At 57.5% G+C, this 25,926-nt stretch overlaps 1 protein-coding gene across 1 annotated transcript; it reads left to right on the top strand.

Moving 5' to 3' along the window:
• Positions 1–671: 671 nt before the first annotated feature.
• GNA11 (G protein subunit alpha 11) lies at positions 672–18,214 on the top strand. The gene is made up of 7 exons (XM_055430028.2): positions 672–1,008; positions 10,202–10,386; positions 12,452–12,606; positions 13,161–13,289; positions 14,917–15,046; positions 15,128–15,281; positions 15,996–18,214. Exons 1-7 carry the CDS (start codon positions 873–875, stop codon positions 16,184–16,186), a joined length of 1,080 nt encoding a protein of 359 aa, XP_055286003.1. The 5' UTR covers positions 672–872; the 3' UTR covers positions 16,187–18,214.
• The last annotated feature ends 7,712 nt before the right edge of the window (positions 18,215–25,926 follow it).

A 25,926-nucleotide genomic window follows, 5' to 3' on the forward strand; every position in this document is an offset into this window, starting at 1 on the left:
AGGTACTGCATAAATGGCTGGTAAATGCTTGGTATACAGCGGGTACTCCATTAATGCTCGCTCCATACCTGGCATATTAGCAGGCTCTGTATTAATGCTAAGCCCAAGCCTGGTATATAGGAGGCGTTCCACTAATGCTTGTTCCAAGAACGGATGAGAGGAAGTTTTGTTTCCGGTCAAGCAACGCCAGGGCGCCCCGGGAGGCCGTGACGGCCGGTATCCGAGTGTCTCACGTCGGGCCTGGGTCGCTCAGCCCTGCGACCGCAGCGACTGGTCGGAGCCCCCTGCTCCGGGACCAAGCAGGCGCCGGTTGGAGCGGGGCCGAGCGGAGCCGAACACAGCCGAGCCGGCCACCCGAGTCGACCCAGCCGAGTCCGCCACATTCCCAGAATCCCGGGCGGCCCCGCCCAGCTCCCGGCTGCGCGTCCCCCTTCCCACGTCGGCGCAACCTAACCCGCGGGCGCGCCCGCCTCGCCCCGCCCCTCCCCGCCCGCGCGACGCCCCGCCCCGCCTGACCGCTAGTCCCACCCCCGCGGCGGGCGCGCGGGCCGCCGCCCACTCCCATTGGCCGCACTGGCCGCCCGTCGGCGCTGTCCGCTCCGGGGTTAGGTTGTGAGGCGCTGTCGCTCGGTTGCGGCGGCTGCGGTTGGCGGCGGCGGCGGCGGCAGTGGCGGTGGCGGCGCGGGTGGAGGGAGCCCGGGCGGGACCAGCGGCCGAAGGGGACCGGCGCTCGGAGGCGGCCGAGGCGGACCGCCGGCCCGGGGGCCGAGCGCCGAGGGCCGGGCGGGCGCGGCCGGGGCGGCTCGGGACCAGGGCCGGGCCGGCCGGGGGGCGGCGGCGGGGGCGGCCGGCGAGCGGCCGGGGCCGGGACGATGACTCTGGAGTCCATGATGGCGTGTTGCCTGAGCGATGAGGTGAAGGAGTCCAAGCGGATCAACGCCGAGATCGAGAAGCAGCTGCGGCGGGACAAGCGCGACGCCCGGCGCGAGCTCAAGCTGCTGCTGCTCGGTGAGTGGGGCCGGGGCCTGCGGGGTCCCGGCCGGCGATGCGCGTGTTGGCGGGCGGGCGGGCGCGGCGGCCCTGCTTGCTGTCTAGGGCGGGGTCGACCCCCGCGGGGTCAGCGCCTACCCACCTGTGCTGTCCGCTGCAGGGCCCGGGTCTGGGGTCAGCCCCTACCTACCTGTGCTGTCCGCTGCGGGCCCAGGTCTGGGGTCAGCGCCTACCCACCTGTGCTTTCTGCTGCGGGCCCGGGTCTGGGGTCAGCGCCTGGCCTCCTGTGCTGTCCGCTGCGATCCCGGGTCTGGGGTCAACGCCTACCCACCTGTACTTTCTGCTGCTGGTCCGGGCCTGGCGTCAGTGCCTACCCACCTGTGCAGGGCCCAAGTCTGGGGTCAGACCCTACTTACCTGTGCTGCCCGTCTCTGGGCCACCCCATCCCTTCCACACGTGCTGTCTAGTTGAGCCCCTGACGTCCGAGGGGCCTGCCTCTGCCTCTCCTGTCTACATAAATGCCCTGGACCCTCAGGGTGTGCCTGTGCCAGTGCTACCCATGGCAGGTCCCCAGTCACTGCAGGGCCAGCCCCTGCCTCAACTACCCAGCTGGGGTCCCTTGGGCCCTTTGGGATCAGTTTTGTCTTGGCTGTCCCCCCCTGATCTCTGCAGGGACAGCTTCTGCTTCCAGGTCCGGCCCCCAGAACCGTCGAGGGTCTGCCCTCTGCCCCTTCTCATGAGACCAGCCCCCTCCCTGCACTGGGCTGGCCCCTGTCCCTACCCCGCCAGGTCTGCCCCCTTGCTGACCCTAGCATCTGTTTGGGACCAGACCTTTGGGCCGTAATCCATCAGACGCACCCTTGCTTCCTGGGATCCCTTCTCAACTCTTCCCACCAGGTGGAGCCCTGTTCCCTGCACACAGGGCCTGTCTTCCTCCACACACACACACCACCATCCCCCCAACCCTCTGCCCCGCTTTCCCTCAGGTGGGCCCCCACCTCCCTTCCCTCTGCTGGGAAGGCCTGTGTCCCTTCCTTTCCCAGTGGAGTATAGCCCGTGGGGGAGAAGACAGCCTTTCCTCTTTGCTTGGGGTCGGGGTGGGTGGAGCCCCTGAAGGAACCTGGGCAGCTTTTCAGAACTGGCCGACTCCTTGACCCCTCTCCTTAGTCCTAGTGGGAGCCTAGGTCCTCCTCCCCATCCTGAGGGAGACCCCTCTCCCAGTCTCCGTCTCCCCACGGCACACCTGTTGCAGGGAGCTGGTCGGCCTGGTAGTTGGCACAGTGTTGTCACCCCAAATGAGGGCTGTTGGAGGCTTACCTCTGCAATCAAAGGTAAGAAGTGGCACCTGTGAGGACAGCGTGGTGCAGGCTGGCTTTTGCCAGTAGAGCTAGACTTTTTTCAGAGGTGTGTTTGGAAGTTACAGCACGTTAATGTTACCAGGCCGAGGGCCTTACTTGGGGGCTGTGTGAGCTTCCGCCTGCCCTGTGCGCACCCAGGCTCTGAACTGACCTGGGGTTCCAGGATGTTGGTTGGCAGCCTATACTCCTGCACCTTCGCCTGGGCCAAGGAGCCTTGCAGTGGATCAGAGTGTGTCCAGGGTCAGGGCAGGGCGTCTGCACCCGCCTAGGAAGCTGTTAAGTCCTGGGCACGGGGGCAGATAAGATGAGCACCTGCAGGTCCAAGGTGAAGGTTAATGACCCCAGGAGGGCGGCTGTAAATGCGGGGCAGAAGTCCAGAGAACGTGCTTTGAGGGGTGGGGTAGGGGGTGGTGATGCTGAACAGCAGCCCTGCCCACTCGACATCAGGCACACCCCGGGTCCCGACAACCACAGACGTCCCTGGACATGGCCCCGTGGCCCCTGAGAGCAGGGTCACCCCCATTTGTGTTATTGGAATCAGCTCTGCGCTGTGTCAGTACACAGAGTACAGTATGTGTGACAGAGCCGGTGGTGATCGGTGTAGATTGTTTTGTCATGTGTCTGGATGCTTAAAAAGTGACTGTTCTTGTTTGTATGGTCCAAAGCCACATATGTGCTTGCACTCAACACTCAGTATGTCTGCGAATGTGGGTGATGATTCGGTTTGGTTGGTCTCGTTACTCCTGGCCGTGTCCTTGTGGAGAGTTGTCTGTGGTGGGAACAGGCGACCCCCAGCTGGAGTGGGGCACTGCAGAGGGTAGACCGAGGTCCCCATGGCTCAGCGTCGCTCTCCTGCTTTGCAAGAGAGACCCCAAGCCCAGGTAGAAGCTTCTGGTGGAGGTCCTGGGCAGGCTGGCCGGCTTTCACTTCCTGGGATCCCTCTTGGGGCAAGTGCGGAGACCCGTGGAGGAGACCCCTTAGGGCAGGTTTCTGCTCCTCAGAGTAGGTTTCCCTAGAGAGCTGAGGCCTGCCGCGGGAAGCGCCGCTTTGGGAGCTGAGCAACAGAGCAGCTCGGGGATTTCTAAATAAAGCAGGGCGGTCAGTTCCACAGGCTTCCTGTCCGGCCCGCGGCGGTGGAAAGGCCCGGAATCCGGCCTGGGGTGTGGTGGCCCCAGCGGGAAGGGTGTGCCTGCCCCCGCTTTGAGGCACGAGTGGAACGTGGTCGTGGCTATCGGTGGTGGCTTTGTGTGTCCTCCATGGGCCCCGAGAGCTGGACGCCTCTGGGACCTCTGGGCCACCCCTTGCGGCCACCCCTCACAACCCACCCCAGAGTGTGTCTTAGGGGCTTTAGAGCTAGGTAGGTGCCGTCCCTGGAGGTGCGGGAGCCTGGACCCATTTTCAGGACACCTCTCTGCGCCCTGTGTGCTGCGTGGGAGGGCGGGACTCTCCCTTCCCAGGGCCCCCAAGCTGTCTCCAGGCTTGTCCCTGGGCCCCGAATCCTGTACACAGACGCGTCCCAGCCTCCAGGAGCCTCGGCTGAGCTGCTGAGAGCCCCGAGGAAGTGCTCCGCTCTGATGTTTAACCACAGGAGGTTTCACTTTCTGATTTTTGTGGTGGAGCCCTGCATCCTGCAGGTCGTGGTCACTGCTGCTCCTGAGCTGGGGGCTGGGCGTTTGGAAGCGGATGCAGTGGGGACCCCTGGCAGGAGGGAGGGGAGCCCACTTGTCCCTCCTCTGCCCCACAGCTTTGGGGCCAAAGTCCAGCCCTAGGTGGGCGGGTCTGGTCTGGGCTGAGCCTGGACGGGTATGCGGAGCCCAGGGCAGTGGAGTCTGTGGTCCCCACAGGGCTCCTCTCTTATCAGGACAGGGAGCCATGGGCCTGTTGGCCTGGTATGTGTGGTGGGACACCATGGTGTCCAGGGCATCTCCATGGGCTTTGAGGGTGCCCACGTGCAGGGGTATTTTTTTGGTGGAACTCCAGCTACTCAGCACTGGGACCGCGGCCTCAGGCTTGCCAGCTGCAGGAGTTTGTGCCCCTGTGCCCCGGCCCCTCTTGTCTTCCAGGTGGCCACGGTCTCTCCTCTGCAGGGCATCTGGCCAGTCGCTGCCAAGGTGTCCCCATTGTTCTCCTCACGATGTGCCCCCTCTGGGCGCCGCCACCCTCAGCCAGCACAGAGCCCTGCAGGCCTCTGAGACGTTTGCTGGGTGACTCTGCTCAATTGAACACAGTTCCTTCAGGCAGGTGGAATGGGGATGCCTGGGTGCCCCAGCTTGGGCGTCCTCACATCTCTCCTGTATGTGAGGCTTCCTGCTCAGAGGCCCATTGCCACTGCCGGTGGCCCTCTGCTCCGGGGCATGGACAGATGGTGACTCAGGACAGCCCACAGTTCTTACCTGCCCGAGCTTCCTATGAGCAGGCGTGGAGGCCCTCCTGCCATGGCGCTGTCTGTTGGGGGTTAAGGCTGTGATACCTGCAAGGTGCTTGGTGCACAGTGGTGCTTAGCCAGTGCTAGGCGCTGTCTCCTCCTTACCTGATGCTTGGCCCAAGTGCCCCTGGGAGGGGGTTTTGGTCCCCGGTGCCTCCTGAGCCTCGGTTTCTCTTCTGTGAAAGGACAGTGTCCCACTGATTCCAGGGCTGTGGTGGGGGGGGGGGCGGTCAGGTGGAGTGATATGTCAGATGAGAAGCACCCTCTGTACCCATTTCCATTCACAGTGTTGCACTGGCCAGTGTCCTGCTGCCGCTGTGCAGGCCTCCCTGTCCCTCAGTGAGGTCTCTGGAGCTTGGCCCTCAGAGCCAAGCCCTGTTCTGATCCCAGCCCCCACCATGGAGGTTTGCTCATGAACCTTGATCAAGCCCAGAGCTGGAAGGTCAGAGCCCTCACGGAGGCCGAGGAGGGGGAAGTTTCAATGGGAGGTGGGTCGCCCCGTCTCACCTGAACCTCAGTGGGTAGGCGGGGTGGGGGGACTCACAGCAGGTCTCCTGACTCCTGAGAGTCAGACTTCAGGGAGGGCTGCATTGGGACCCAGCATGTGGGGACGAGTAGGGCTGGCCTGGAGGGGTCTGGTGTCCTCACCTGGGGCCACCTGGGCAGGATAAGGCCCTGCCGGCTTAGCAGCCACTGTGTGGAGATCAGATAAAGGAATGAGTCCCAAGGCCCATCCCATGTCCTCCCTCTGGCCCTTGTCTGCTTCGAGCCCACTGTCGTGGTGTCTTCAAGGCCCTGCGAGTGTCCCCCTGGTGCTCCTGCATTCTCTTGCTTCCCTGGGTGGCTGACACACGGACCATTGGAGACGGACTGACATGAAGCCGGAAGCTCTGAGCCTGTTGAGGTCTGACAGCTACCAGCTGTGTGACCTCAGTGAGGCTGCGTGACCTCTCTGTGCTGCAGCCTGCTCACCTGGCCAGTGGGAGGTGGGGTAATAGACCTCCCAGGGAATGAATGAATGCATAGGCCAGCGGGGACAAGGGGAACGTGTGGGCACTGTCCTCGACTACATATACCAGGAGCCTGCACTTTCTCTGTCCTGGCATGAGGTTGGGGTCCTTCTTTCATCTTAGACTTGTTGACACAGGATTTCTGGCTGTGTCTTCGGGAGCCCAGATATCTGGCAGTGATCTCGCCAGGGCTCCTGGGCTTCCTGGCTTCACTGCCCATGTCCAGAGATTAGAGATGGCCAGGCGACAGCCCTGAACCCCAGCTTCTGACGCTGATGTTCTCTTGCTGGATGGGGGCCACCTGCTGCACACCAGAGGCCCCGGGGATGAGGTCAGCCCAGCGCCTTCCTTCTGCCCTCCAAGCCCTGGCCCTGCCCCCAGCTTTCCCATATCAGAGTGGCAGCTGCAGGCTCAGACCCACTTCCTCCTAATCTGAGGTCTTAGATCTCGGCCAACCGGGCAGGCAGACTGTGGCTTTCTCCCTCCCTCTTAGGACAGGCTGCTCTTCTTCCTCTTCTCCAGGCACACTCGACTGGGCGGCTGGTGATGCCACTGAGCGCCCAGAGGGCGTCCTGCAGGCTCTGGGCCTGCTGCGTCAGGCTGACCCTGCCAGGCCCCACAGCCAGGACCTCCCTCGCCCGGGCTGACCTGTTCTTAGGGTAACCACTGGGGATGCAGAGGGCCCGGGGCAGGTGAGGGGCGTGACAGAGCTGAGATTGCAGGTGGGACCAAGTTCTTTTGGTTCATTCAAGGAAAATTTGTGTGGTGCCTTCTGTGGGCCAGGCCTGGGCTGGGGTGTGGGGTGTGGGGCTGCAGGCAGACCCCGCCTTCAGGGAGCCGGCTTCAGCTGGTGGGATATTGGGGGTGCTGGAGTGCTTCTTGGAAAAGATGAATTGGGGTTTCTGTGCAGAGATTTGGGGCAGTGTTTGGACGGGGGAGGGCCTGATGGGTGGTTGAGCCCTCATGCAACATTGGGCCTGTCCTGTTGGCGGGGACCAGGGACCCACAGATGCAAGCCTGGGGTCTGAGCATGGCCAGGAGGGGAGGGTTGTGGCCATGGGTGCCCTGTGCGTCCCCTGGGCAGGTGTGGGGCTGGAACGAGGCCAGCACAGGTTCTCCATTCTCTTGCTTGTGGGGCCTTGCTCTTCCCCCTGCGGGCGGCCATTGAAGGGTTTTGATCTGAAGGGCACAAGTGACCAGATCTTCTGGAGGGACTGATGAAGAGCTGGGGTGAGCTGGAGCTGCCTGGAACACCTGGGCATCAGCCACAGCAGACGGGTCCAGCTGTGAAGGCCAATCAGGCCTTGCGCCCAGAGACTTCTCTGCTCAGATAGATGTTGGGTCGGATGCACTGGGGCCTGGCTGTTGGCAGCTCGTGGGCTGAGTTGGCCCAGGAGATGGGCGTCTGGAGGGGACGCCCAGATCCTTTCCTTGCTCCCCATCCCGGGCACAGTTGTGGCCAAGTTCAGGCCTGTGGGCTTCTGCCCGTCACGCTGCTGTTTTGCTGTGGAGGCTCCCGCAGGGGCTGGTCCCGAGCACAGCTGACACAACCCATAACTGATGGGGCTATCCTTGGGGGCCTGGCCTCTGTGGCCACCACCTCCCCCTTCCCCCTTGCCTTTCTCTGTTCTTCCTGGCAAAGTGACACTGTCTGGGCGCGGTCACTGACCATCCCATGTCCCACTGTGATCCCGCGGTGTCCCTTTTGCTGTGTTCTACCTGGTTTAATTGAGATGCGCCCTGAGCTGTGTAGGACTTGGCACATTTTGTGACACGATCGCCAGTCAAGCCCATCTCACCCGTGCCTTTTGCTCCTAGCCTGGATCACGGCTCTTTCTTCACAGTGGCTCCTCTGCGCTGGCAGGGTTTGGGCCCCGTGCCTTGTCCAGGACCCCCGTGTCTCCAGGGTTGATGGTGTTTCCAGCTTCCTTGGGGCCCATCTCCCGTTTCCCAGTTGGGGCGCGTCCCACTGGCGGTGTCTGTGTCTGGCCCTCGGCCATCCCTACTGTCCTCGGCCACTCTCTGGCCTGCATTCAGGGCTCCTTAGTGGTCACTCCCTGCCCGCGGTCCCTGGCTGTGGGTGCAGGCCGTGTGTTGGTGTGTGTGACCCTTGGTGCTTGGCACTGCCCTTGGGGGGTGCTGTGGGGGCTGCTCACCCCTTTGGTGCTGGTTCTGAAGATGCTGGTTGTGTCTGCCTCGGCTGTGTCTGCCTCGGAGGCAACTCTCTGGTCTCCTGGCGCCCTCGCACTCACGTGGCTCACTTGCCTGTCCTGCAGTTGAGGGGGCTCAACACAAGGGGCCGCCCTCTCCCCCTTGGCTGACTTGCGGCCTGCAGGGGCTTGGGCTTGAGTGGCCACCATCTGGTGTGTCCAGTGAGAAACCCTTCCAGACAACCAGCAGGGCATGTATCTTTTTACAGTAGAATTTTATCAAAGCAGTGGTTCTTTCCCTGGCGATCCTGCCCCCAGAGGACCTTGGGCCCTGTCGGGGAACATCCGTGGTTGTTTCACTGAGGGTGGGGGCATCAAGACGGTGGGGGCAAGGAGACTGCTCCACAGCCCATAGAATCTGCGATGAGCCCGATGGCAGCGGTGTTGGGAGGGCCCTGGTCTAGAGGAGAGTGCGCTGGACATGGTACTCCTGTGTGCCACCACCTCCTGCCCACCCCCACCCTACCCCATGCAGTGAGGGTTCGTACATCTCTCGGGGAGGTATGGGGTCATCCCCTCCTGCTCCAGAACTGGGGGGCCTTTGTGGGAGTGGGCAACTGGCCCTGGTTGGTGTTGTGCAGAGAGAGGAAGGGGAGGGGTGGCATGGGGTAGTCACCACTTGGTGACAGAACCAGAGTTGGGTTTGTAGGACCGAGGGCCTTGATGGATACCCTAGGAGGGGTGGCTGCATGAGGCTCCTGCTTTGTCCAGCTTGAGACTCGGTTCTCCCCAGGGGACCTCCTGTGGTCAGTTATTCAGATGCAGGTGGAGGGCCTCCTGCTGCAGGACAACGTGGTCACTGCGGGGCACTCAGAACCTGTCTCTTCTTCGGGAACACCCCTGGGCAAGGAGGTGGGCAGCAGATACCTGAGAGAGACCCCCGCAGGCACGGTGATAGGTCCCAGTGCAGGGGGACCTCTTGCCCCCTGCCCCATGGCACAGGTGGCTGTGAGCCCCCCAGTGTGTGGGGAGCATGCAGCCCAGGCCCCCGAGTCGGGGTGGGGGGCACAGGCCACTCAGACAGGGTGAGGAGGATGAGCCTGGGCAGGTGGGCTGGGGTGAGTTTGGGGGATTCTGAGTCCCCAAATGGGGGCCCTGGGCCTTCGGTCTATGAGTGAGTGGGACCTGCATTTGTTATCAAGTAGGGATTGAGACGGCGCATCCTTAGGATGTAGAGTTCTCCTGCTGTGCAGTAAAATCACCCTGGAACTTAGTAGCTGAAAACCATAGGCGGATTCTGAGGAGAGGCTTCCAGCATGGCCCCTCATGTGGCTCCTGTCTGTGTGTGCCCCTGCGGAGCTGCCCCCTAGCCCCTGAGAGAGTCCCAGAGAGACCAGGGAGCCCAGTGCCTTCTGTGACTGTCTCGCAGTGCCAGGCTGTCCTTGGTCTGGTTCTGTGGGTTGGACAGGGCGATCAGGCCCCGGCTCTGCGTGGGAGGCATCACAGAGATTCCTGGGCACATTGAAATGTAAAATTGCTGTGGCTATACTTGGGGGTGAATGAAAGTGGGGAGATGGGTTTGCCGCTTAGAGGTGACAGGGCAGTGAGGGGCTGGAGCAGGAGAGGCCTGGGGAGCACCAGTGCCCGTGGGGCCGGGCAGGGCTGGCGCCGGCACACCGTGCTGCACTGGGTGGGGAAGAAGGGGAGGACAAAGAGGCTGCTGGCCGGGGTCCCTCTCAGGGGGCTGCAGCTGACTCTGATCCCCAGATCTCGGGAGGCAGAGCCTCTGCGTGCCCCTCCCTGAGGCGCACAGATGCCAAACTCATGCCCCGGAGGAAAGCTGTTCTGGTTGGAAGTCGTAGAAGAGGAGCAGCTAGGGATTGGTGGGACGCTGCCGTACAGGGGTGCTTGGGGCCTGGGAGTGAACCTGCAGCCACCGCAGTTAAGCAGGTGGTGGCATCTGGGAGAGGCACTTCACTGTTCCAGCCTTTGGTTCCTCAGCTGTGGCCAGAGTTAATTCAGACCCCTGTCGCTGCAGATGCAGCTGCCGCTCGCCTCCTGTCCCTGGCCACATCATCGTCCTGACCTCCTAAGAGTTTCGGCTCCCTGGCTCCCCGTGTAGATGTGGGTGTGCAAGGGAGGACGCCTGATTCTAGGGGCAGCAGCGGGCCGGGCCAGGCATGTCCCCCCCTCACCCCCACGTGGGTGGGGCTCCCCATGGGCGGGCACAGGGAACACAGGGCTGGGGTCTCACTGGGCTGTTTGCAGGCACGGGTGAGAGCGGGAAGAGCACGTTCATCAAGCAGATGCGCATCATCCACGGGGCGGGCTACTCAGAGGAGGACAAGCGGGGCTTCACCAAGCTGGTGTACCAGAACATCTTCACCGCCATGCAGGCCATGATCCGTGCCATGGAAACCCTGAAGATCCTCTACAAGTATGAGCAGAACAAGGTGAGGCCCGGGTGCTGCTGCACGTCCTGCAGCAGTTCACAGCCTGTCCTGATTCCACGTGCTGAATCAGACCTACTGGGACCCCAGAGAGTGGCACTTCCTCTTAATTTCTTTTGTAACAGTTTTATTGAGAACATTTATATATGAAGTCACCCACTTAAAGTGTGCATTTCACTCATTTTTAACATATTCACAGCGTTGTGCAATCATTATCTCTAATTCCAAAACATTCTTACCATACCAGAAAGAAACCGTGTCCCCAGCAGCAGTCACCCTCCCATCCTCCTGCCCCAGCCCCTGACAACCAGGAACCCACTCTCTGTGTCTGTGGATTGGCCTGTTCTGGACGTTTCCCTTCAGTGGTGTCACACCCTGTGTATCGTTGTGTGTCTGCTTTTCTCACTGAGCGTCATGTTCTCAGGGTCCGTCCACATAGTAGCAAGTGTCAGGGCTTCTCTTTGCTGCTGAGTCCTGCTCTGGGTGTGGACGGACCACAGTTTATTCATCATCCATCAGGGGACATGAGGTTGTCTCTGCTTTCTGGCTCTTGCGGCCATGCCTCTGGGACATTGGTATGCACGTTTCTGTGTGCGCATCCTCGTTCTTCTGGGTGTGACCCCAGCAGTGGTGTGTGGAGTCCAGGGTCCCTGTTGGTCTGCCCTCTGGAGCAGCTGCCCACCTGCTGTCCGAGCGGTGTTCTCCTAGTTGTGCATCACAGTGGTCTCTTGCTGGCCCCCTCCCTTGGCTTTCCTTTTGTCGATCTGTTTTCAGGGGCTTCTCATTCAACCCCAGGAGCCAGGCTGACAGTGGCACCAGAGTCCACATATGTCCCATAGGGTTTATTTACATTAATCCCTTCACTTTGAGGCTTCAGACAGCCAGTTCACCAGATACTGGCATCTTCCTGCCTTGTTGCCCACTGTTATCAGGGACCCTAGAAACCCAGTTATGGGTTGGGGGCCTGGCCGGCCTGGCTGTGGGGCCAAGTATGGGGGCCTGCTGGAGCCTTGCCCTCTGATTTGTAAGATTGCTTCCACTCGAGGCCCCTCCAAGTCCATCTTTGGTCATGAAGTCCAGCGGAGTCTGGAACAGGGATCAGCGGATAGAGGCCTGTCTGTAAATGGCAGCTTTCTCGGCACAGGCCACGCCTGCTCACTTACCTGTCATCCATGGCGGGACAGTGTGGCTGTCGGAACAGACCTCTGGTCCCTGATCTCCGTGCATCCACAGTCACGCAGGTTTTCTGGGGCTGGAGTTGCTTCTCCAGGCCCAGGCTGAGAAGTGGGAGGGGCTGAAGGACATGGCTGTAGGGGAACTGGAGGCTGGGGACCACAGCTGGGAGGGCAAGGGTTTGGGTTCCAGAGCCCAGACTGGGCCCCCTCACTCCCTGTCTGGGGTCCACCCCACTGTGTCTCCTGCCCAGTCGCTCAGCTGAGTGTGACTGGACCAGCCTGAGTGCAGGGCTGAAGGGGAGAAGGTCTCTGAGAGCCTTCTGCCCTGTGTGTGTGTGTGTGTGTGTGCACACCAGTGTGTACGTGTGTGTGTAGTGTACACGCGCGGCTCTCTGGGCAGCAGTTCCTGAGGCGCAGGTCTCTAACCCTGTACTCTGGGTTCTGTGTGGAGGCTCCCTCCTGGGCCGCTTCGATGAACCCAGCCTTCACTCTGTGGTAGGTGGCTCTGGCCCCCAGCCCCGTCCCAGCTGCACACAGAGTACCTAGCCCTTCAGAGACCCTGAGGGCTTCCAGAGCCATATGCCCAGGTCAGAGCAGCTCACTGTGCCTTGGTTTCCTCTCCTGTGACCGGGAACGTGGGAGCTCTGCGGTGTTTGTTCCTCCGTCCTGTTCAGAGCCTACTGTCCCCTCCTTTGGGGCACCTGGGCACTGAGGCATGTGGCATTCCTGCTCCTGGGAGCCGCTTCTGTCCTGCGTTTGCTTTGGGGATCTGGCCCTGGGGAACGGTCACTGCCTGTCACTTTGCTCTGATTTGTGTTCATGGGAAATGGAAGTCGATTGTTCTGAGTCGGTCACTGGCACTGTGTCCCCCCTGCCTACCCCTCCCCCTGCAGGCCAATGCACTCCTGATCCGGGAGGTGGATGTGGAAAAGGTGACGACCTTCGAGCACCGGTACGTGAGCGCCATCAAGACCCTGTGGAACGACCCCGGCATCCAGGAGTGCTATGACCGCAGGCGCGAATACCAACTCTCAGACTCCGCCAAGTAGTGAGTGGGGCCAGGACATGCTGAAGGCTGGGAAAGAGGATGTGGGGGTGTGGATGGGGTCGGGGGTGTGAGTACCAGCTCTTGGACCTCACCAAGTAGTGAGTGGGGCTAGGGCAGTGCCTGGGGCCAGGGGAGGGGAGTGGACAAGATGTTGGGTGGCGCCGTCTGCACACTGCTCTTCAGCTGGGACATGGATGATTCACCCAGGGAGGCAGGCATTTGCAGGGGTTACTGTTGTTTCTGCCCCTTTTCTGTGTAGCTAAAACTGTTCCAGAGGAATAGGTCTGGTTTTGAAAAGCTATCCCTCCAGCCCACAGTCTCTCTTGGAACTCCTGCTCCATCCCCAGCCCTGATAGCTAGCCCCCGGAGCCGACGGGGCTCTATCCCACACCTTCCCTGCGGCCTCGTTTCATCCCTGTCCATTCTGTCTCAAGTATTTGGGCTGCTTCTACCCCTCCCAGCCACTCAGGGGGCTCAGGGCAGTCAAAGGAGACCCCAGGGGTGGCGGGAGGCCCCTCGAAGCCTGCCTGAGCCCACCCCCTGCTCTGTTGCAGCTACCTGACGGATGTGGACCGCATTGCCACCTCAGGCTACCTGCCCACCCAGCAGGACGTGTTGCGGGTGCGCGTGCCCACCACGGGCATCATCGAGTACCCCTTCGACCTGGAGAACATCATCTTCAGGTGCCCGGGCCCTGGGCGGGCACCAGCGAGGGGTTGTCATCTGGGGCTGTCCCCAGGTTTCCCAGGGAGCCAGGGCCTTGTGGCGTTCAGGGGCTGAACAGAGGCGGCCTGGAGAGCATGGCTCCAGACGGAGGAGGATGCGGGTGCCTGCAGGTGGGTGGGGGGTCTGGAGTCCGGGCCAGAGCAGGGGTGCTCTGGTTAGTGGAGTGACCTGAAGGCCCCTCAGCAACCCTGTCCTGCAGGCCATGTGGCCAGAGTGGACTCAGGCTGTCCCCGAGGACAGGCCCTGCCACTCCATGAGATCATAGCTTGTCCAGAGCTGCCAAGCGGCAAAGCCAAGTGTGTCTCCTGGGACGGCCATAACAGATGACCACAGATGGGCAACTTAAACCATAGAAATGCGTCCTCTCCCAGCTCTGCAGACCAGCTGTCTGGGGTCAAGGTGGCAGCAGGGCTGGGACCCCCGAGGGCATGGGAGTCATCTGTCCCATCCCTCCTGGCTCTTTTGGTGCTGGCTGCTTGTGGCATTCCCTGGCTCATAGCCACATCGCTCTGTCTCCCTGTCGTCATCGTGAGGCTCCTCCTCGTGTCTGTGCCCACATTTCCATCTTACAGTGACACCACCAGTCCCTGGGTTCAGGGCCCTGCTCTGGGGTGACTGTGTCCTAACCGGTGATGCCTGCAAGGACCCCACTCCCAGATGAGGCTGTACAACTAATCAGAGCCCAGGCTCCGGGTGGGGGTCTGCTCTGGCTGCGAGCCCTCCCTCCCTGTCACCGCCTCACAGGGTCCCCTCTGCTGGGCGAGCCCACCTCAGGTGGGGGCCCAGAGACAATGCTGCTGGCAGATGCTGCCCTGCACCTGGAAGTGCCAGCCGACTCGGTCAGGTTAACCTTGAGGTGCCCTCTGGCTGGAGACCCAACTTTGCCCCTGGGACCTTACTGCTCAGGTGAAGGCTCCTGGGACAGGGAGAGAGCCTGGGGGCCCCCTGCCTGCCCCCCTCACCCTTTTTCACCCATCAGAGCCCCTGAGGGTACATTTTCTGGTGGGAGTTCAGCATTTTGGTCTCTTTCAGATTCTTGATAGAGGCTGGGATGGCAGAGGCCCGCAGGACACAGACGGGGCCTGTGGCGTGCCTCCTCCCAAACCCCACATCCTGGGGATCCCTCACACCGCCTCATTTTGACCCGTACCCCGCACCTGCTGTGCCCTTTGACTGGAGCTGCGCCCCAGCCCTTCCCCACCTTCTCAGGCCGCTGACCTTCTCACTGTCCTCGTTAAAAGTAGTGTTTCCTCGTCATAAAAAACTTAGGAAACTCACAAGTAGGAAGAGAGACCTGTCACCGGTCACAGCACGTCCCCATCCCCTCGCCCCACCCCGCTGGTATCAGCACCAGTGTCCCTGAGCCTCTGCAGGGAAGCAGCGGGCCAGCCCTTGCTGTGGCTGGGAATTCCAGTGTTTGATGGTCTCTGCTGCCTGTGACAGATGACTGAGGGTTGGGCTCCGATGCCATCAGGGGGTCCTCGTGGCTCTGGCCGATGGGGCCGTCCTAAGGGAGGCAGACTTTGCTGCGGGGGCCAGTGTCTTCTGCAACCCAGTACTGAGCCTGTGTGCCCCGCTGTGCAGGATGGTGGATGTGGGGGGCCAGAGGTCCGAGCGGAGGAAGTGGATTCACTGCTTTGAGAACGTGACGTCCATCATGTTCCTTGTGGCCCTTAGTGAGTACGACCAAGTGCTGGTGGAGTCGGACAATGAGGTGAGGCCCGCACTGAGCCTGGGGATAGGGGCCGCAGGCCCTTTTGGGGGGCCTGATGCCAACCTACCACCCTCCCCACAGAACCGCATGGAGGAGAGCAAGGCTCTGTTCCGGACCATCGTTACCTACCCCTGGTTCCAGAACTCTTCTGTCATCCTCTTCCTCAACAAGAAGGACCTGCTGGAGGACAAGATCCTCCACTCTCATCTGGTGGACTACTTCCCGGAGTTCGACGGTGAGGCCCCGCCAGCCAGCCCTCACCCTCGCTGGGCCTCGGCGTCCTGGTCTGTGGCACAGGGAGGGTGCAGCACAGCGTGGCTAAGCTCCGCGGGTGCCTCCTGGGACCCTGGAGGGTGGGAGACCTTGGTGTCCCCCAGGGGAGTGTCGTCTGTGGGAGGGGGTGGCCCTGCGGTCACTGCTTGCCAGTGTGTCCCCTGCCTCCCCAGGCTTGGGTACTGGGAGGTGGGGGGGGGAGGTGGGGGGCACTGGGGATGCAGGTGGACCTGGGACTGTCCCCACCTCCCACCTGGAGATCCCTGGAGGTCTGGGGAGTGAGTGGTCAGGGCTCTACCACTCCCACCTTGGCCGGTGGCGGGGAAGGAAGGAGCATCACAGGTGTTCCAGGACATGTCCCCCGAGATGTTGCCTATGGAGCAGGAGGCTGGGTGGGGCCAGAAGTGTGGGCTCCGGGCTGGGGTGGGCGGTGGGTGAGCCCAGGAGGCTCTGGGGGGTGGGGGCCAGGGATGGAGCTGGAGGTGCGTTATTGACACGTGCCCCAGCATGGAGTGTGTTGTGGGCCGAATCCACGGAGGTGAGGCAGGAGTGAGGGAGGTGGGGAGAGGGGCTGGGTGGAGATGAGTGAGGGGTTAGGTGAGGGGGAGCAGGACAGGGACCTCTTCCCAGAGCCTTCCTCACCCCGGCTCACCCTGCCCTGCCCCGCCCCTGCCAGGCCCCCAGCGGGATGCGCAGGCCGCCCGGGAGTTCATCCTGAAGATGTTCGTGGACCTAAACCCCGACAGCGACAAGATCATCTACTCGCACTTCACCTGCGCCACCGACACAGAGAACATCCGTTTCGTCTTCGCCGCCGTCAAGGACACCATCCTGCAGCTCAACCTGAAGGAGTACAACCTGGTGTGACCGGGACTCCCGCCAGCCGCCTGCCGGTCGCCAGCCGCCCCATGAGTCGGGGTTTCATATTTTTAAACAAATGGTTTTTATTTCACAGTTATCAGGGGACGTACACCTCTCTTCCTACACACCTCGTGCACCTTCTCGTCTTTGTCAGTGGCAGAGGCCGCCTTTTTCTGGCCTTGACTTGTGGCTTGCTTTTTTCTAAAAAAAAAAAAAAAGAAAAAAAAAAAAAGAGAACCCACAGCAGACAGGCAGAGAGGAGACCCGGCACCAGCGGCGCCGGGTCGCAGGACATAGCCGGTTTCCCCTTGATCTCGGAGCCGCGGAGACGCAGTGGCTGGGCTTCTCTTTCTTCCCGTGTTAAGTTATTGACACCCTCACCACAGTCGCCGTGTTTCTGCGCCGGACTCCAAGAAGTGGGGGTGGGTGGCGCCCCCCGCTGCCCGCCCTGGGAAGTGCCTAACCATTTTTTTTTTCTTTTTTGAGGAAACAAAACTGCAGCCCAGGGCCTCTGGCAGTCCTGCCTTTTGTGGGAGCCCAGGGGTGGGAGCCCAGGTGCATCGGGTTCTTTGGTCCCGGTGGGGGGGGAGGGGGACTTCCAGCACCTGTGCTCCCCCTGGGAGCGCTCCTGGGCTCCAGCGCCAACCCCAACACCGAGGGGCCCACAGGGACCCAGAGTCGCTCTTTATTTTGTTGTATTTTGTAGCCATTTCGGAAACAGTGGGGGTGCGGTGGGGACTTTTTCAGAATCTTCTCAGGTCTGTCCCCGGGAGGCAGAGAGAGAGGGAGGGTCGCCCTGGCAGGTCCATGGCCGTCAGGGTGATGCCCACTGCCCTGCACGTTGCCCAGAACCAAGACCTCGGGTTCGTGGCAGCCGGAGGTGGGCCCTCGGCCTGGTCACAGCCACGGCCATGGCCAGCACAGAGGCACCTCCCAGAGGGCCTGAGGGTCGGTTTCTGGGGGAAGGTATGGACGAAGGGCTGCAGTGGTTGGTTTTGTGTTTGGCTTCTTGCACCAAGGTGCGGAAAGTGGCCCACGCACCTGCCCAGCGCACCTGGGCCCTAAGCACGAGCACTGGGGGGCCTTGGATCCCTGCAGGGGGATGATGGGAGAAGGCAGACCAGCTCCGCCCAGCCGGGTCCCGGCTCCGCCCCTGCCCCCGCCGCTGCAGCCCAGCCCACCCTACCCCTGCACTCTTGGTAGGTGGGGCCGGGGTGGGGTGGGGGCACACTTCCTGGCCTGTTATCCCCTGGTGTCTTCACCGGAAAGGCCCTCTTTTGTGCCATGTGTCCACGTGTGGGGTTCGTACCCAACCCTGATGTGTACCGGGGGGACAGGTGGTGCCGCTGGCGGTGGGCTCCTGCGGTCCCACATCACACAGGGAACTGGATGGGGCTCTCGGGGAGGCGGGGTGCACCCAGAGGATTAACTTCCCGAGAGGTCAGCGTGCCAATATCCCAGGGCAGGCCCGGCCCCGCAGTGCCAAACCCGCGTCCGGCCCGCGGGGACCCTGCCAACTTGGCCCTACCTTCACGCCGGGAGAATGGGGTGGCAGGTTTCAGGCCCTTCTCGCCCCCAGTGTGAACTTCACCTCTGCGGCGCATCCCTGAGTGCCAGCCCCCACCCACACCATGTCACGTCACCCAGCAGAACTGCCCTCCGAGTGCCAACGCCCTAGCGGCGTGAGGAGCCCTGCGGCCGGCGGGGGCGACCTCGCCTGCTTGTATATTAAACAATCCTGATTTCAGACAATTTAAACCTTAATCTATTTAAAAAAGAATATTATATAAAGATGCTGTTTTTAAGCCTTTTGTCATTTGAAGTGCATGTATCTTCCGTGCGGGCTGAGGGGCGGGTGGTCAGCTCAGTGCCGGCCTCCCGGGGCTGCTGGAGCCGCCCATGTCCAGGCAGTGCGTCTGCACTGGGGCCCTGACCCCTTAATCCAGAGAGAGCTGGTGGAAATTGACTTTTCATACCTTTCTCCTGAAATGAATTCTGTTTTAAATTGGAATAAATTTTGTTCCTAAACACGTGGCCCCCTTCTAGCTTATTTCCTGTTGCTGGCTGCGGGGCGGGGGAGGGGCGGACAGCAGAGGAGCCCTGAGGCCCCCAGAGTGTCATCGGATTCCCATGCGGCTGGGAGGGGTCTTGTCACCTTCAGGTTGGGGTCTCAGCTCAGGGGAACCACAGTCCGGCTGCCTGGGGTGTGTCTCCTTCCCTGGGCCCAGCTGGCCATTCACTGTCATGGATGCTCTTGGAAATATGTGCCCCTCCCCTAACCCAGTTGTGTAAACCAAGATGTTGGACCAGTAACCTTCCCATCTCTCAGTCTTTTTTGCTTTAAAAATTAAAAAAATACATATATTGTGGTAAATACACATATTGTGGTAAATACAACTTACCATCTTTACAATTTTTTAAATCAGATTTTATTTGTGTTCCAGTGGGTTATTAGCAATAGGTTTTGTTATGAGATCAGGTCGTGCATGCATGCCTAGTGTGTTCAACTCTGCAACCCCATGGACTGGAGCCCTCCAGGCTCCTCTGTCCATGGGATTTTCCAGGCAAGAATACTGGAGTGGGTTGCCATTTCCTCCTGTAGGGGGTCTTCCCCACCCAGGGATTGAACCTGCATCTCCTGTATTGGCAGGCAGATTCTTTACTACCAAGCTGCCTGGAAAGCCCCTCTTCACCATTTTTAAGTGTACAATTCAGTGACATTAATTCACAATGTTGTGCTACCAACAGCACTAACGGTCTCCAAAACCTTTTCATCACTTCAAACAGAAACTCTGTCCCTGTTAAGCAATAACTCCCCACCTCTTCACCAGACCCCGGCCCCCACCACCGTATTTTCGATGGAGTCTCTATAGGGATCTCCTGTGAGTGGACTCAGAGTTTGTCCTTCTGCGTGTAGCTTCTCTCACTGCACATCATGTCCTCCAGGTTCATCCATGGTGTAGTAGGTGTCAGAACCTCCTTCCTTTTTAAGGCTGAATCATTCCAATGGTGTGGATGGACCACACCGTGTTTATCCATCATCTGTCTGTCAGTGGACACTAGGCATACTTCCGCCTTCTGACTGCCATGAATCATGCCTCTGCGAACACCGGTGTGCAGGTACCTCTTCGAGACGGCTTTCCATTTTACTGGGTGTAAAGAGAAGTGGAACTGCTGGGTCACACCGTGATGCTATATAGTCAACCATTTGAGGAACCACCAGACTGTTTCCACAGCAGCTACCTTATTTTCATGTTCCCACCAGCCGTTCACCCGATTCCCACTTCACATCTTCCTCCAGTTTTATTTACTGAGTCATCAGGGGAATGGAAATGCCTTGAAGACCTGTGTGTGCCAGGCACTGTCCTAGGCACTGCAAATACAGGGAGGAGAACAGCATTTATCACCACGACTCAATCTGAACAAAGCCGGTAAAAGAGGCATGGGGAGCAAAGTGGCCACTTCAGACAGGCTGTTCAGGAAAGGCCTTTCTGAGAAGGTGGCACATGAATAATATGCTGGAAGATGTGAAGGGCTCTGTGCTTGTGCTTATTTGCACAGTGTGTCCAACTCTGCGAGTCTAACCCGCCAGTCTCCTCTGTCCATGGGAATTCTCCAGGCAAGAGTACTGGAGTGGGGTGCCATGTCCTTCTCCAGGGGACCTTCCCAACGCAGGGATTGAACCCAGGTCTCCCACATTGCAGGTGGATTCTTCCCCGTCTGAGCTACCAGGGAAGCCCCAGAATACTGGAGTGGGTAGCCTATCCCTTTTCCAGGGGAACTTCCTGACCCAGGAATCGAACCGGGGTCTCCTGCATTGCAGGCGGATTCTTTACCAGCTGAGCTACCTGGGAAGTCCCTGTGGAAGACTTTCCAGGCAAAGAGCACAGCCAGTGCAAAGGCCCTGGGACAGGGCTGTGCCTGGCTGCTGGAAGAACAGCGAGGAGGCCTGCTTGCAGCAGAGTAAGGAGGGAAAGAGAAGGAGGCAGGGAAGGCAGGGAGGGCACGGGCAGGTCGTGCAGGGGCTCGTGGGCAAAGGGAGGACCCGGGCTCTTACCCCGAGGGAGGTGGGACCCTGGAGGGCTGCGAGCGGAGGAGGGGAGGGGCCTGACTCACTGCTCAGGCGCGCCCTCTGGTGGCTGTTGCGCGGAGGCGAGACTGGGGGGATGAGGGCGGAACCCGGAACATGGATGGAGGGGACCGCTCTAGAGTAGGCAGAACATGATGGAGGCAGAGGAAAGGAGTGGGATTTGGGAGGTGGGGACGGGGAGGGGGCCCACCGACGCTGCCGGCGCACCTGGATGTCATGCCTTCCTCCGCCGGCAGGTGCCGCTCGCCGGCTTTCCGCGCCTGCCAGCTCGCCACCTGCGGGCTCCAACGCGCACCTGCCGGGACTGTCCTCTCCGCATCCCCGTTCCAACAGGGAAACTGAGCAGCTGGGCCCTTGCCCTGATGGCAGGGGGTGCCCCCGGGCCCGGGCACTAGCCACGACCCGGTGCAAAGTGAAAACGCAGGGTCCTTACAAAACCAGGAGGCTTTCAAGTCGGAAAACCTTTGGACCACCCACCTACGCAGGTGGCCAGGGAGGGGTTCCGGGTGCTTTCTTCTTTTGGCTGCGGTGCACTTGGGTAAGAAGGACCTGGTGCAGACCCTGCTCTGGATACATCCGCAGAAGTGGAATCAAATCTGTGATTCATCAGCTAATAAAGGGAGAGGGCGGGCCTTTCTAGCCCAGGCTTGGGACAACCCTGGTGGGGGGGTGGTGTGTGTGGCCAACGCAATGGTCAGGGAGGGACCCCACTGTGGTCTCCCATCATCTGAGGGGCGCCAGGTACTTTGAGGCTATGTAAACATCCTCGTCAAACAGAAAGGACTTATTCTTAAGATTTTTTGGGGGGGCATTTTAAAGATTTTAAAAATCTTTATAGAATTTGTTACAATATTGCTTGTTTTTTGTTTTTTGGCCAGGAGGCATATGGGATCTTAGCTCCCTGGCCAAGGATCAAACCTTCACCCCCTCCACTGGAACGCAAAATCTTGACCACTGGACTTCTAGAGAAGGATATTTTTAATATTGAACAACAGCACTTGAAGGGAGTGGCTGGTTTCTAAAGAAAGGAGAGACTATGCATTTGTAGCCTTAATACACAGTATTATTAGTATTATTGATTCCCATACATCTACAATTCTTCCATGATACTTAAAGCAAATGGAAACTCTTATTGGTCACTATGACGATTTGAATAAAGATAACTTTATAAAGACCTAACAATGCTGAGATAAAGTATTCAATTGTCAGAGTACTCTATGGAAATAAAAAATCACCTAGAAAAAGAAAGAAGAGACTTTTGGGTGGGATACATTTAGATCTAGAAAAACCCACCAGAGAGAGTGGGGGTGTACATTGGTGCATACACTTTGGCAAGAGAAGTCGTATCTGGGAATGTAAGCCAGGTGTAAGCCGGCAGGTCCACAATTGGGCATTTATTTACAGAGAGTCATACATAGGTCTTCAGAAAGGCACACCCCAATGGCCACAGCCACCCATCTCGTTACAGCCCCAAATACCCATGGACACTAGAATAGATGACTAGCCCAGCATGGTGATGACAGTTAATAATACTGTATTGGGACTCCCCTGGGGGTGCAGTAGTTAAGACTCTGAGCTCCCAATGCAGGGACCATGTGTTTAATCCCTAGTCTGGGAACTAGATCCCATATGCCACATGGCAGCATGGCCAAAAACCCACACAAAACTGTATTGTGCTTTGAAAGTGGCTGAGAGAGTCGGTCTTAAAAGTTCTCATCACAAGAAAGCTAACCACTCCATGTGCCAATGGATGCTAACTAGAGTTACTGTGGTGACCATTTCACAATATATACAGATGCAGAATAATTATGTCATACAGCTGAAGTGCATATGTTATATATCAATTATAGCTCACTTTAAAAATATATACATAGAAAATGCTGACTAAAAGGATATATACATGATGGGATGTTCGCCCAATGGTATAGTCTATAGAAGTGAGAATCAATGAATTTCAGCCACAGGTAATCATATGATTTATGACACAAACAAAATGTTGAGTGATAGATAATTTGCAGAATGTTCAAAAATGACAGAAAAAGAACACAATTTTTAGAGTCGCTTAATACGATCATAAATAAAGAAAGCAAGGAAGTATAAAGGGACATTACAAAAGGGAATCACAAGACAATCAGCTCAGCAAGAGGACATAATAATCCTAAATGTGTCTGCATGAAATAGATGAAGCAAAATATGATATGGCTGAAAGGAAAAGCAGAGAAAGTCACAATTACACTTCAAAACTTCTACAGTCATCTCTTGGTGATCGGCAAAATAAGCAGGCAGGATATTAGCAAGAATAGAGATCAAAACAATACCATCAACCAAACAGACACACAAATATGGTGAAATGATTTGGGGCAAAGATACAAAGGCGGTTCAACAGAGAAAGGACCGTCTTTTCAGCAAATGGTGCTGGAAAGACGGGATATCCTATGCAGAAACAAACAAAACAAATTTAAAAAAAACCTCTACCTAAACAAAAAGGAACACAAGATGGATCATAGGTCTAAATGTGAAATGTAAAACAATAAAACTCTTAGAAGAAAACAGAGAACTTCTTGGGACTCCCCTTGTGGTCCGCTGGCTAAGACTCTGTGCTCCCAGTGCAGGGTGACCAGGTTTAAGCCCTAGTCAGGAAATTTGATTCCATATCCTACAACTAAGAGTTCACATGCCACAACTAAAAACAGATTCAGTGTGTGCAATGAAGGCCTTCCACAGCCGAAAACATACATAAGTAAATAATAGGGCCCCTAAGTTTTGGACATGACTGAACACACACACAAGAGAACTTCTTCGTAGCCTTGAGTCTGGCAAAGGGTTCTTCATGACAGCAGTGAAAGCATGACCTCTGAAGGGGGGAAAAACTGATAAATTGAACATCATCAAAATGAAGCACAAAGGACACAGCTAAGAGAATGAAAAGCCAAACCACAAGCTGAAAAAAAATCAAACCTCTTACCCCATAAAACGACTTGTATCCAGAATATATAAAGAATTCTCAAGACATAACAATAGGAAAACAAGCCCACTAAAAGAAATGGCAAAATAGTTGAACAGATGAGTCACCAAAAAAGATTCACGGATGGCACATAAATACATGCAAAGGTGTTCAACATTATTAGCTGATCAGGGAGATACAGATTAAAATCCACAATGAGGTACCATTACATGCACCTTCGTTGTTGTTCAGTCACTCAGTCGTGTCCGACTCTTTGTGACCCTATGGACTTCAGCATGCCAGGTTTCCCTGTTCTTCACTGTCTCCTGGAGCTTCCTCAAACTCATGTCCATTAAGTCGGTGATGCCATCCAACCATCTCATCCTCTGTCGTCCCCTTCTCCTCCTGCCTTCAATCTTTCTGAGCATCAAGGTCTTTTCTAATGAGTTTGCTCTTCACATCAGGTGGCCAAAATATTGGAGCTTCAGTTTCAGCATCAGTCCTTCCAATGAATATTCAGGACTGATCTCCTTTAGGATTGACCGGTTTGATCTCCTTGCAGTCCAAGGGACTCTCAAGAGTCTTCTCCAATACCACAGCTCAAAAGCATCAATTCTTTGGCATTCAGCCTTCTTTATGGTCCAACTCTCACATCCATATGTGACTAGTGGAAAAACCATAGCTTTGACTATATGGACCTTTGTTGGCAAAGTAATGTCTCTGCATTTTAATACACTGTTGAGTTTGGTCATAGCTTTTCTTCCAAGGAGCAAGGGTCTTTTAATTTTGTGGCTGCAGTCACTATCTGCAGTGATTTTGGAGTCCAAGAAAATAAAGCATCTTAGAATGGCTAAAATAAAAAAAAAATAGGACAATACCCAGTGCTGATGAGGATGTGGAAAAACAGGAACTCTCAGGTGCTGGCGGTGGGGATGAAAAACAGCACAGCCACGTTGGAAAACCAGCCATTTCTTACAAAGTTACACGTACAATTACCCTATAACTCAAGCAGCCTGTTTCTAAGAATTCATCCTAGAGAGATGAACAGTGATGGTATTTATATGTTTATAGAGGCACTGTTCATGATTGCCCCAAACTGGGAGCAACTCAGATGGCCTTCTACAGGTGAACAGATAAAGGGTGATGAGCACAAACAAAGGAAAAGTACTGGACAGTCCAAAGGAAAGGGCTCCTGACACACACAGCTGCATGGACAGGTCTCAGATGCTAAGTGAAAAAAGCCAATCTCAAAAGCTACACAATGTATGCTTCTGTTTACATTCTCAAAAAAATTTTTACAAAAATGGGGACTTCCCTGGTGGTCCAGTGGCTAAGACTCCGTGCTCCCAATGCAGGTGGCCTGGGTTTGATCCCTGGTCAGGGAACTAGATCCCACATTCTGCAACTATCACCCTGGTACAGCCAAATAAAAATAAATAAAAAGATTCACAAAACCGTAGCAACGAAAAGCAGATCCACAGTTTCCAGGGGTGAGGGCTGGGGTGAGGTTCTGGCTACAAAGCAGTATCCGGAGGAGGTTCTTCAGGTAGCAGAACCATGTTCTGTCAACTGTACATTTGTTAAAACTTAGAACCCTGCACCAAAGAAAGTGCCTACCAAGCCACATAAATTAAAAAAATGAAAACCAAAATAAATCTTGTAACCAAAAGTTACCCCCCAAACACAGAAGTACCATAGAAATTGCTGTAGTGCTGATTATCTGGCCAGAGGAGGGGCTGGGAGGTTGTTCATGTTGGAAAGAGCATGTGGGGGCCTGCATGGGGCTGATGACACCCTGAATCTTGGCCGGGGTAGGGATCACGTGGGTGTTGGTTTCACAGGAAATGATTAGGTTAATATATGTTGATGTTTTCTGTGTTTTCCATGTGTGTGTTTGCATTTAAAGAATTATTATTATTTATATTAATATTATTTGGCAGCCCCGTGGTATCTTAGTTCCCTGACCGGGGACCGAAACCCACCGTCGTCTGCTTTGGAAATATGGAGTCTTAACCGCTGAAACACCAGGGAAGTCTGTATTTGTGTGTATGTACGGAGCTCACCCTGTTTTTCCTGCATCAACTAATAGGTGACAGGTGTCCCGCCTGGAAGGGAGGAAGCAACCCTTTCCTGTTTGGGGAACTGAGAAGATTTGCTGTGAGGCTAGAGAAATTCAGAGTCTGGGCCCTGGAGCAAAAGGAACCAAGGCACTGCTTGTCTTTTCTCAGGAGGTCAGCGGGAGCCAAGGAAGGTATTAGACCAGTGCCTACCACCCTGGCCCCATGTCACGTGCTGAAGACCTGGTATCCTCTGGGAAATAGTCAGCGGGGTGGCCCCAGGGACTCCCCGCCTTGCCCCACCATCCGCTCTCCATCCCGTGACTCAGCCTGGCTTCCCAATTTTGCCAAGCTGGTCACCTCTTTTCTCTCCGCCCAGCTCTGCACAGCCCAAACTTATTTCTGTTTTTCTTCACCTGCCTGGGAGTGGGAAGTTACCCAGACCTCGGGGCCCCGGGGAGCATCCCCTCCCCATGGCCATCCGGTCAGGGGGCGGGGACGGGGGTGGGCAGAGCAGCGCCTGCCGGGCCCCAGTGACCCAAGGGGGCCCCTATCGAACTTCCCATCTGCCAGCCGTTATGAATCAACAACAAGAAAACCACACCAGTCGCAGCTAGGGCGTGGTGGAGGGAGACGGTTGCAGCTGTGTGTCCCA

The sequence above is a fragment of the Moschus berezovskii genome, chromosome 8 (assembly GCF_049115385.1).
Source record: "Moschus berezovskii isolate FMDL1 chromosome 8, NW_MosBer_1.0, whole genome shotgun sequence".
NCBI classification, from domain to species: domain Eukaryota; kingdom Metazoa; phylum Chordata; class Mammalia; order Artiodactyla; family Moschidae; genus Moschus; species Moschus berezovskii.

Excerpts from the sequence above, each read along its gene's own strand:
- GNA11 (XM_055430028.2), top strand. The coding sequence starts at position 873 with ATGACTCTGGAGTCCATGATGGCGTGTTGCCTGAGCGATGAGGTGAAG. Across the intron at positions 10,387-12,451 it reads ACAAGTATGAGCAGAACAAG|GCCAATGCACTCCTGATCCG; the intron begins GTGAGGCCCGGG and ends CTCCCCCTGCAG. Across the intron at positions 13,290-14,916 it reads CTGGAGAACATCATCTTCAG|GATGGTGGATGTGGGGGGCC; the intron begins GTGCCCGGGCCC and ends CCCGCTGTGCAG.